Source organism: Perognathus longimembris, chromosome 13 (assembly GCF_023159225.1).
Source record: "Perognathus longimembris pacificus isolate PPM17 chromosome 13, ASM2315922v1, whole genome shotgun sequence".
Taxonomy (NCBI): domain Eukaryota; kingdom Metazoa; phylum Chordata; class Mammalia; order Rodentia; family Heteromyidae; genus Perognathus; species Perognathus longimembris.
The window spans coordinates 28,982,411-28,995,242 of NC_063173.1; the positions used below are offsets into that span (position 1 = coordinate 28,982,411).

At 34.1% G+C, this 12,832-nt stretch overlaps 1 protein-coding gene across 2 annotated transcripts in view; it reads left to right on the forward strand.

The window, feature by feature from the left end:
• Positions 1-1,622: 1,622 nt before the first annotated feature.
• Positions 1,623-12,832, forward strand: part of Gas2 (growth arrest specific 2) — a 113,182-nt gene continuing 101,972 nt past the window's right edge. For both annotated transcript variants that reach the window (XM_048359960.1, XM_048359961.1), the window contains exon 1: positions 1,623-1,780. In XM_048359960.1, the coding sequence (XP_048215917.1) occupies positions 1,636-1,780 (145 nt within the window). In that variant the 5' untranslated portion in view covers positions 1,623-1,635. The remainder of the gene's footprint in view (positions 1,781-12,832) is intronic.

Sequence of the window (12,832 nt, forward strand, 5' to 3'; positions counted from 1 at the left end):
ACTGCTTCATTGTAGAGACAAAAGGAAATTTAAGGTAATATCTTCAAAAAGTTAATTAAAAGTGTAATTGAACTGAAAATTAAATGATGCCTTTAAGTTACACATTTATGATACAGTTTAGCTAGTTACTCCTTTTTTTCTCCAACAGTATTTTCTAATATTTGGACAATGGTCACATTTTACACTCTTCTAGACAAGATTATTTTATTTATTCAAAAGTAATTTTCAAAAGAAATTGATTTATGCTAAGTGAGGAAAGACTATTAGATTAACTAGAAAGGGATGCCAAATAATTTTTCAAAGAATTAAACCCAAATGAGAATCTAAAATCTTCATATTTACCATTTTGAAATAAGCTAAATAAGGACATATAGCTGAAATTTTATGTAAGTTTACTTATTGCCTGTTGAAATTGGTATTTACATTGTCATTCAATCATAAGGTATTTGGTATTTCATATTTTTATTTGTAGAAACTAAACTCCTACATGTTGTAAAGCATTTTTACTTGACACTGCAATTCCTACAATACTAATTGATATTTATTATATAGACTTAGGTCCATAAATATATGATATATTTAATGTGAAATATTTTTAAAGTCAACTAAGGTAGATTCATAATAGGCATGAGGCTATTAGGTTAATGAAATCTCTTATATTAGATATAATACCTTTAAATATTGCTACTCTGTTCATACTTGGAAACAAAATGGAGTATGTAAAAGAGCTGAGGTGGAAAGATTCAGAACAAGACTAAGGTGACAGAAAAAAACAAAAACAAAAACAAAAACAAGAACATATCTGACAGTATTTGTTAGAATCATGAAACAATTCTTGAGTTACAAATCTGGGTTCTTGATTAATTATTTTGTTTTTAAAAAGTATATTTAAGGAAAGAGTGTTGAGCTTGGAGTATGAAGACCAAGATTCAAGTGTAATTCTGTTACATACAATAGAGCTATATCTTGGTTAATTCACATAACCTCTCTGTTTTTTTTGTTTGTTTGTTTTGTTTTGTTTATTTCCTGAGTGGCAGAGTCTTCTTGAATACATCTCCTTGCTCTGTCTACCATTTTGAACTTTTACTTTACTTGGCCATTTCTAAAGAAACAAGTGCTATCTGTAATCTTTTGGACAGTAGTCAAGAATGATGACTACATGTTTACATAAATTGTGCTAACACCAACACTGCTAATATTCAGACTTAAATTCTGTGGAATTTCTCTGGTTTCAAAAATTAACCCAAACAATGGCATTGTTACCAAGTGAAACATTAAAATTTTAAATCAACTGCTTTTATTGTGCTTGAATAAATGAGATTTCTTCCTTGAGTAGCTGACCCTTAACAAGTCCATTGCTTGATGCAAGCAAAGAGTTTAATGTTTGTTTTTCTATTTGACCTTTGATTGCTGTTGTTACCAGGTGGGTTTGACTAAGACAGAGAAGGCCAGCACAAATCAAGCAAATAACATTGCATGGAGTTTAATAATTAATAACTTGTCCTGTCATTAAAAAAAGAACTATAGATCTGCTTCATTACTATGTTATGATGGCAAGATTTTTAAGCAAAGACATCTGAATTAAAAGCAATTACTTTCTTTTTTTCCAAAACAGGTCTTTTGAGTGGATAAATAATGTGCACTGCTCTGAGCCCAAAGGTACGCAGTGGGCCTGGTCTATCTGACATGCATCAGTATAGCCAGTGGCTGGCCAGCAGACATGAAGCTAATTTACTTCCGATGAAAGAAGATCTCGCACTGTGGTTAACAAATCTACTAGGTAAGGATATAAGATATCATTTTGTGAGCAAAGATAATTGTGTCTCTCACTCTCTCTCTTTGTATGTGTATGTGTGTGAGTATGTGTGTGTATGTGTATACATATGCAGGCACACATGTTTTGTTTTTTTAAATATACTCTTACAGTATATTTCAACTAAGCATGTGATAGAAAGACAGACTTCCATGATTTGGATATTTTTGCATTTCCCAATATATCTCATATAGTTATGAACAGTGCTTCATAATTCCAAAGCCAGCATTGAAGTGTGGAAATAAGTGCTCAAATAGCCTATTTCATATGTAAGCTTTTGACTTTTCTTTTGTGCAGCTGAACAACTTGTCACAGGCTATTCTCTGATATCTAGCTTCTTAAAGCTAGATTTCTGTGCCTTTTCTGGAAAAGCCTCTAAAATCGCTGAATGCTCAAACTCAGTAACAAACAAACAAACAAACAAAAAACTCTCCTTTGACCAAAAAAGCTGACCAGAGTCATTTAATTTTGAACTCAAAACTTTATTTTCAATTTCCCTTTCTTTTTATGTGCTTGCCAGGAGTATTGCTGAGAAAAATGCTGTCTCATGCTAGATCTGTCTCTTCTTTTCTGTCTGGCATATTCACAGAATATCGTTTACCAGGTGCAGAATAAATTTATACACTTAAAAGATCATAAGTGTATAGCAACACTATTCCCACTAACAGTTTTTCCCAGAGAATAAAATTGATTTATTACTTCAAAAAAAAAAAAAAAACCCTTTAAGGGGCTGGGAATATGGCTTACTGGTAGAGTGCTTGCCTCGCATCCATGAAGCCCTGGGTTTAATTCCTCAGCACCACATGTATAGAAAAAGCCAGAAGTGGAACTGTGGCTCAAATGGTAGAGTACTAGCCTTGAGCAAAACGAAGCCAGGGACAGTGCTCAGGCCGAGTTCAAGACCCAGGACTGGCAAAAAAAAATGTGTTTCAAAAATTTGCATGATATATAATTTGAATATTGAATAAACATATAATTTATCTTCTTTATTTCTTTGAGAAGTAATTTCAACAACACTTTTACTACTTCAACAATCCCTTAGAGTTAGTATTTTTAACTTCTAGCTGATGAAAATAAAGATCTGAGTGTAAAGCATGTTATGTGAGGTTTTAGCAATATCTAACACCTTTTTAGCATATTCTAAGCAAGTTCTTGACTTTGGAGTTTTATATAATTTGTATTTATTTGATCTTTTTGAGTCTTTATCCAGTGGTTACATTTGTTCTTCATTGTGTGTTCCCCTATATCAGCCATTTCTAATGTATAAGTTATAACCTCCAAAATAGTTTCTTATCCCAAGGTTAATGAAGCCATAAATTCAGAACATGCTCCCAGAAAGATCTCCTGGAAGGATGATCCAGAATGACTCTTTACCATGTAGCTGACAGGTTACCATTGAAGTTGTCTCTTCTTAAGGAGAGGGTATCATCACTTAATAATTCATACATACAAAGCGAGATCTTTTAATTTTATAGAGGGATTAATTTTAGCTCATATATATGTCATCTTTCTTTGTTTTTTTTCAAGGTTAATTAATGATGGCAATATTAGGAATTTATTGACTTTCTGTTTTATAATATGAGCTATCATATGTATGCCAGTGTAGATGTTAACAGACTAGGCTCTGAAAATAGACTGCATATGTTTGAACTCTAGCTCTGTCACTTGTTAGCAGTGTTATCTTCAGCAAGGTACTTAATTTGTCTGTGACTTGTTTTCCTCATGTGCACAGCTATAACCTTACAGCTTTCTGTGGGAGTGAATAATTAAAACACTCATAGTCTTTGAAACACTCTATATATCACATTTCCATTTGTATTAGTTCAGTGATGTTAGTTTAATATTATACATGAATTTGGTTTCCAACAAATGTTTGCATGCCCAACAGAATGTAGTAGTATTCTAAGAACAAAGTGAGCTCTGGAATAAAACTGGGCTTATTCAAATCTCAATTCTACCATTTTCCTATGCAGTAGTATCTGATTTTCCTCTGCCTCCAACTTATAATATTTAATATTAATGGATAATTCATGCTAAGCTTAGAGAGTTGTTGGTTGCTTGAAGTAGGTAATTAACTGTAGAACAAGTTAGAGATTTTACTAGTTAACCAGTAAATAACTGTTCTGTTTATTATGTTCTAGATATACTCTGCTAGATTGTAGAGAGGTACGAATGGTAAGAATGGACCTATCTGTTCTAAACAGTTTGGATTAGCATTAGTAAAGAAACACAAGTAAGTGGATTTGAAGTATCAGGGGACTTGAGAAAACCTTCTTTAAGGACCATATTAAAACTAAGTTCTGGAGAATGACTAGAAGTTACCCAGACAAAGCATGGGATAAGGATTTTGAGGAAATGAAAGGAACAAATACTAGGAAAAAGTTTGATTGTTTGGAAAACAAAAAGAAGGATAATTTTCATAACATGCTTCCTAACAGAGTTGCATGAGACTTGTCAGCAGTCTATCATAGACCATTATGAAGAGAATATAGAGAACCTTATTATTAATAATATGATCATTGAGTTAATAGCAAGATATTTGAAGCAGGGGAAAGTAAGATTAATCAGAGTATATCCTGTCATGGTCCAATGTCCCATGATGGTGCCACCAGTGCCATTTAATTTAATGAATGTGATCATTTACAAAGGAGCTTGGTCAACCTGAGCAGCCCATGACAGCCTCAAAGAATAGGGTCAGTGTGTGTAATGGAAAGATCCTTGGATTAAAAGTCAGGAGACCTGGCTCCTAACTGGGCATCAGGAGACCTGGCTTCTGGTTCTGGCTCTACTACTCAATAGGAAACTTGCCCAAAGTCACTCAGCTATCTTTTCTGGGCTCAGTATCCTGAACCATAAAATGAAAGAGTTTGAGTAGATGAGCTCCAATGTCCTCTCCCGCTCCAAAAATCTAAAGTTCCAAGAAATCTATCTTTTGAGATCCAATTTAGAGCAGTTGAGGTCATCAGGATACATAAATAAAGACAATTATGTTAAGGAATGACTTCAATCGAAGAATAAGATTTTTTTTTTAAATTTTAGGCATAATGACACAAATGCAATTGGTGGCTTGTGAGATTTTCTCAGAAAAAATAGCCCTAAAAGACTAGCAACATGGCTCAGGTCCATAATTGTAGCTGCTCAGGAAGCTCAGGTTTAGGGTAATGACTTGAAGCCAGCTTGGGCAGGAAAGTCTGTGAGACATTTATCTGTAACTACCAAAAGGACAGAAATGGAGATATGGTTCTAGTGGTATAGTGCTAACTTTGAGCACAAAAGCTCATGGAGAGTGCCCAGGCCCTAAGTTGAAATCCCAGGGTTGATGCAATAAAAAAATGAAGAAAAAGTCTTATAAGAATATTAACATGCTTTAAAGTATCATCTTTGAATTGACATGAGCTCATATGATAAACATAGATGACAGTCTTCAAGTGTATACTCTCATGGTAACTTAAAAAGTAGTAAAATATTTAAGACAATTTAGTGATAAGAAAATATTTTATGCAGTATAGCGATAATGTGTTAGAAAATATTTTTGTTATACATTATAGGTACAGACAGTGTTCATATAGTTTGAAAATAGAACAATTAATTAAAATTTCAAATGATTTATTGTTGATCATTTTATCACCTTAGAAACATTTCTACTTATTGCTGTGCAACTCTTTCAGGTTATTATTATCATTATTATTTTGGTCAGTCCTGGGGCTTGGAACTCAGGGCCTGAGCACTGTCCCTGGCTTCTTTATGCTCAAGGCTAGCACTCTAACTCTTGAGCCACAGCACCACTTCTGGCCTTTTCTGTTCCTGTGGTACTAAGGAATCGAACCCAGGCTTTCATGGATGCTAGGCAGGCACTCTACTGCTAAGCCACATTTCCAGCCCTCACATTGCTTTCTATGTATTTGAAATGAAGGGATGTCTTCAGGTAAAAATGTTGATAAGAAATATACTCACTGCCTTACATATGTAATTGTAACCCATCTGTACATTACTTTGGCAATAAGAGAAAAAGAAAGTGTTACAGAATTGGTTCTGTTCTCATATAAAGTGCCTGATTTATTTAGTGAAGGATTCTGTGAGAGAAATAAAGCTTTTATGAGATTTTGCTATATTGACATGAGATCTTATTTTATTTCCTCTTTCTTATATTTTTCCAAAGGAGTATTAAAGACTTTTGAATTCATTGCTTATCTGCTCAGAGATTTGGTTTAAGTGGTGTCCCATTCTAGTCTGGACACCCCATAAAGGAAATTCTTTCTATCCTCAGTGATGAGAACAGTAGCCAGCCATTAGTATATGTGTTTGTTGAATACGTAAATGAATGACTGTATAAAAAATACTATCATTAAAAGTGGTGCCAAATCCAGGCTGTAAAGAACTCCAAAGATAAGGAAGCAAAGGACTTCTTCGTAATTAGTCTTAGAAAATTTAAAGGACCCTATGCCCTTTACCTCACATAAGGTGTATACCTGTGCACATCTGAAAGAAGCTGGAAGAAGGGTACAGAATGAGTGTAAAATTGAGGGGGGGGGGAGGATACAGTAGAAAGGGCCCAGCAGCTGCAATGAACACTGATGAGAATAACCGAAGCAACTCAAGGGCAGCAGGTAGGAGGGAAGAAATTAGAGAAAAAGAAGGAACAGATTACACTGATCAAAAGAAAAGAAACGTACATATCACCTGATCTGGAAGGAATTGTTTTACAGTTAATAATCATAGAGGTCATAAGCATTGTAGACTAGATTGACAATGTACATCAAGGGGAGGATTTTTTCTTGAAAAAAAATGAAGAAATCAAGGGAAGTGGGTTTGGGGGTTGGGGGGAGGGAAGCAGGAAGAAAATGAGGAAGGGGGTAACAACTATGACAAGAAATGTATATGTATTCACTATTTTAAGTATGTAACTATAACCCCTTTGTAAATCACCTTGACAATAAAAAATGAAAAGAAAAAAAAGACTTTTGAATTCAGATGTCTCTGATCGTACATATAAAATGGTCATTGAAAATGTAGCATGAAGAAGATGCTAAATTTATATTCATATTTTTTTTTCATTTTGGGGGTTTTCAGCTCAAGGTTTTGCACCCATAGGAGGCTCCCTAATGCTGGCACCACATCTCCAGCCCTTTTTACTGTAGTTAGTTTTTAGTTTCCTTGTTTTGTTTCCTTATCCAGTTGGGGCCATAATCCTCTTATTTACTCTTCTTACATATATCTAGGATAAAAGGTACGTGCTATCCTAATCTACTTGTACGGTTGAGATGAGATTTTACAAATTATTTTGCCTGAGCTATACACAAACTGTAACTCTCTTTATCTTAGCCTCCTGAGTAATTAGGATTACAGGTGTAAGTCATTGGTACCTTGCTATGTTCAGAATAAAAATGATGTGATGTAGCTGAAAATGATTTTTTGTTTATCAACAGATAGTCATATTTATGTCCTCAAAGTAGGTACTACATTAAAAGTTTCAGATATTATATACATATAGATATATGTATATACATACATATATATATTCAGGAAATAATGATAAGTACCACTTTAGATTCCTAGGGACAGAGTTAAAGAAAAAATAATAAGCTGTTAGGCAAGCGAAAATCTATGCATTCTAGTGCAAAATACTGGCTATCTTGTACTATGTCAGCTTGCAAAAGTGTAAAAATAGCTATGGTAGCTGGGATTTGTTTAATCCTATCTCATGCCAATAAGACTCTTCAGAAGAGTTTTGTGCAATGCTATCTAAGAGTAGCTGAGTTTGTTCTATGAATAACATTCAGAAGAGACAACAAAGTAGTTATGAAAATCCTATCATCTTTCTAAATAAAACCTATCCTATATCATGCATCAAATATTATTTTATGTTGTAAATCATTGTCTATTACACATTAAATATATTCATTCCAACTTTATTTTATGTCCTCTCTTTTGTTATTTTTGATCTTGATGCAACTACTGCTTATTTGATATTTAACTCTTTTGGATATGTCAGAACGTCAAATGTTTTCTAAAAATAAATCTTGGGAAAAATGTAATCATTACAATGTGTTCTTAAATTACCAGTCTTAGATTACACCAAGTACCCATGATTTAAATATTTAAGGCCTGTTATTCAAATTTTATGGTTGCTAATGGGTTTTTGTTTTGCTTTGTTTGTGCTGGTCCTTTTTAGTGTGTATTTGTGGTTGTGGGTCATGAACTCAGGGCCTGGGCACTGTCCCTGAGCTCTTTTTGCTCAAGTCTAGTGCTCTACCACTTGAGCTATGGCTTTACTACCACCAGATGTTTGGTAGTTAACTAGATAGGAGTCTCATGGACTTTCCTGTCTGGGATGGTTTTGGACTTTGATGCTCAGATCTCAGCCTCCTGAGAAGCTTGGATTCCAGGCATGAGCCACTGGCATTCAGCTTATTAATGGAGTTAAGGTCATTGTCGGCTGGGTTTTGAAATGAATAGCCTATTATAAATGAGCCCCAATTGCTTATTTCACTTGCATTTTAAAATGATAGCTAGTCTCTGTGTTCTAGTAGTTATGTAAAAAAATACTGTGTGTTTTGGAGGAGATAGTTAAAGTGCATCAAAAATTAACATTCTTAGAGATATTTGATCTTTAGGATCAAGGCATATGTGCATAGATATAGTAAAGGTTTGATTAATTTAGAAGACAAATTAAAATTTTCGTTTTGGTAAATTGATTTTGCTTGTATTTAGAAAGTGCATTATAGCAATTGAAGTAACAGTGATTTTTCTTTATCTGTGCTTTCTACCTACATGGTAAAGAAATTACAATTATTCCAACTTAATATGGATAATATGGATAACTTAATATGGATAGCATATGCTTTGCTTTTCATTTGTTTCATAAGAAATAGTATTTTTCAGCATCATAATTTAACACATGTCTATTCAAGTTGCTATTGTCAAGCCAGCCCAACTCATATTTAATAGGTTCAGAACAACATTTTACTTCTTATTCCTTTTTCTTAGATACCCATTCTGTATCATTCCTCATGTTCTTTTTTTTTTTTTTTTTTGGCCAGTCCTGGGGTTTGGACTCAGGGCCTGAGCACTGTCCCTGGCTTCTTTTTGCTCAAGGCTAGCTAGCACTCTGCCACTTGAGCCACAGCGCCCCTTCTTGTCATTTTCTGTATATGTGGTGCTGGGGAATTGAACCCAGGGCCTCATGTATATGAGGCAAGCACTCTTGCCACTAGGCCATATCCCCAGTCCCTCCTCATGTTCTTAGTATGATCAGTAAAAATTACTCAGGAAAAGCAGCATCCTCTGCTACTTCAAAAGTCTAAAGAATCCAGTTCATGTTGGTAGTTGACACATTTAAAAAAAGTTATTGTCTGGCTTTATGAGCAGGGCCAGCTTTACCTTTGTGATCATAAGGGGGCTCTTGTGAATAGGTGCTGGCCTAGTGTTTCTGAATGTAATGAATTGTACCTTATCTCAAACCTTCAAAACTCAAATTCAGAAATACTGAATAACTTGAGGGAGCAAATGAGCTATAATTGAGCTATCTAGTATAGGAAAAAAGGTGAAGATCTAAGTTCAGAGAGGACAGGAGTAGAATTTGAGAGCATAGCATTGGAGTCATAGCCTTAGAGATTAAAGATAGGTCTGCTTTGCTCTACCATCAGAATATACCTGAGTGATATTTTTAGTTATTCTTTTCTCCAAGATAAACTGCTGTTTATTTCTCGGTCTTCTCCCCAAGCTATTTTTTTCCCTCAGCAGCTTTCTATGAATTTTATCCAGGGAAAATTACAAATGTGTTGGACAGAATTAAATATGGTTATCAAATCCCTAATTCATTAAGCATGATAAATCAGAGCAAAGGCTCTTTAGTTGGAATGCCTTAGTAAAGGAACCAGTTTCCTGGATAAACTAATTGTTTGACTTTAGGAAAGTTACTCAATTTATACATCCCAGGTTCACTATCTATAAAAGAACAAAATAGTACTTGCTTCACATTATCATGGGAGGATTAATATATAAATAAGTATTCCTGTAATGTACTTGAACCAGAACCTTCCTAAAGTATTCAAATGTTAAATATTCTTATTAAACATGGTCCTATCTTTGAGGATTCACCACTGCTAGCTTTCCTTCTCTGGATCAGAGAAGATATATACATATATATATATATATATATATATATATATATATGATAGTTGTTTTCCACATGTAATTCCTATGTAAAACATTTCATTGATTGATAACCTTGATGGAAAGTATGGCAGGTGTATTTCTGCAACAGATTTGCTGGTGCATGTTTATTTTAGTTGCCTACCCAAAGAGTAAAATAAAATAAAATCAGACAGATGCTTATGCCCTATCACTGAGACCTACTATCTAAAGCCTAAATGGCTAGCCACAGTATGTGATCAAACCTCTGACTTCTGACCTCAGTCAAAATGGTACTGATATTTTGATGGTCATGTTTTACAATTACAAATGTAGAATGTGAAGATATTACTTTGAGGCTAGGATATTTTAGATTATCCTTCAACCCAATAGTTTTTACAACCTAGTATTTTCAGTAGTCTAAAATAATTCATTTATATCCCTCTATTGCTCTTTATTTCCCTAGACTAGAAAATGGCATAGGAAGATGGAGCTTAGGAGAAAAATAAACAAATTTACTAGTTCTAGAGTCACATTGCTGCTGATATTTATAATATGACGTGAAACCAACTAATATGGTTTAGATTACCTTTTTATCTTATTCTATTTGCCAGGTATATTTAATTTTATATGACTTCCACTTGAGAAATTGTAATTTAGATCTTCACAGGCTGAGTATATATTTGTTATGGTTAAATCTAACTAGTTTTATAATTTACTATTTTTTGTAAATACCACTGGTTATATTAATATTATAAAAAGTGAAGTAATATATCATTCCACATAAAGATTATAATTGTGTTCTTACAATTATACAGCATAGTTAAATGTATATTTAATGATTCCTAATGGTTGGATGGAAAATACATTACATGTGAAGTTTATTTTTTTAAAGAGCTTCTTGGTCTTGCATTTTTCCTTCATTTGAGGTAGTACATTTCAACTATAAAGTATATAACAGTTTCTTTTAGCCAAAAACATCACACACCTTTCCAAGCTATAAAATATACAGAATTGAAAGTTGACACCTAATATATTTTTCATTAGATACAGATGTTCAATTTAAAATTCTTCAAGTATTCATGAAAAGCAGGGTAACAAAATCTTCAGGTATAAAACAAAAATGTTTAAAAAAGAAAAAACCATACCTTTTGGTAAATTGCTAATAGCTTTTTAATGAAAACCACTTTCTTTTCAGAATTCACAAGTCCTTTTCGGTTTGTTCTAATCATCTTCCCACTGAAATTTGCAATAGGAATCTATAAATTGTCATAGAACACAATGAAGTGAGAGCAAAAGTCCTTTCTCAAATGTAAACTTTCATCTTGAAATCTAAGCACATTTGAATTAAGTGATAATTTTAAGAAATTATTCTAATATTTATTTTTGTTGCCTGTGCACAAAGTAATTTTCTTCTTATTAGTAGCAAATGAAAGCCAGTATAGTGACTAATGCACAATACAATCTTTTGTGCTGGCTTTCTTGTGTCTTGAGACACATTTGTGAACTGAGTTGAGTTGCATGCAATTTTGAAATAAAGGTAGTTGTTCACAGACTAACCTCTGTGGTCAGTTCTCAGCCCTTCTGGTGCTCTCCCAACTGTAGAAATCATTACTTTAACTAGGGGTTAAAATGTGAATTATACAGTAGGGAAAAACAAGAATGTACAAAAAGGAAATTCTCATATTCTCTCTTTTCCCACTCTTCTCCCCAAAGTGGGAGTAAAAAGACAGGTTGAACTGATGTTTCTTGAAATCTAAACATTATTAGTTAAGCAAGTAGTTTATCTCTGGTTAAAGTGTGCATGAAACTGAGTTACCTGTGTCTAGCAGAAGGAAAATATTATGCCTTTGAAAATCTCCATATAAAACTTTGGAAAAGGGGCTAGGGAGGTGGCTTAGTGGTAGAGAAGCCTAGTATGAGAGAAACCCTAGGTTTCATTCCTTAGTACCACATCAACAGAAAATGCCAGAAGTGGCCCCGTGGCTCAAGTAAGTGGTAGAGTGGTATCCATGAGCAAAAGGATCTCAGGGACAGCCCAGGCCTTGAGTTCAAGCCTGAGGACTGGCAAAAAATAAAAATAAAAAAGCAAACAAAAATTAGGACACTTCTATGTGTTGTTCTTGACTTACATACTTTTTTTTTTACTAAGATATACTATTCAATGTGTTGTCAAAGTTTTTAGTACTTTATTTCTTCACTTGTTAGTTCACATACTCATAGAACCCCATGACTAGATACCCCCTACATGTGAGTGACATTATGCTTACCTCTGTGGGAGACTTTTTAAAGGTAGCTCTCTAGAGGTTTCTGTCACATCACAGGAGACAGAAGCTTTTACAAAACATGTTGTTTGCAATAGAAGCAAATATTGGACCTATGCCAAAACAACAGATGTGCCTGAGAATGACGATACCAAAAATAGATTTGTGTGCATTGGGAGGATCTCCTTCTGGAAACTGTGATTCAAGCATAGACCGAACCTGGCCAGGCAGATGAAAAAGGAGGACATGGAAGGCAAGGGCCATGGTAGAACAAAAGCATAGCAGGGCAAGGAGAAAGACCTGAGAAGACCTGTTAGGGCAGTGTGTGGACCAGGGGGAAGATATAGAGACTGAGAAAGAAAAGATTTGCAAGGTGGGTTTGAGGTAGCCAAGAAAGCTGATGGCTGTTGGGAAAAGTGCAACTGGGAATTAAGGTAGCAGAGGGACAGATCTTGACCCAATTAATTTAGCAGTGACTGTCATGTGCATTGGAAAGAAAAGGACACATAAATAGCCATTGCCTTATCTACTAGAGAATTAGATACTAAATCATGGAGATTTTGTGTTAGAATTGTGTAGTTGTTTTTTTGTTTTTAGGTTATGACAAGAATGGGAAACAAAT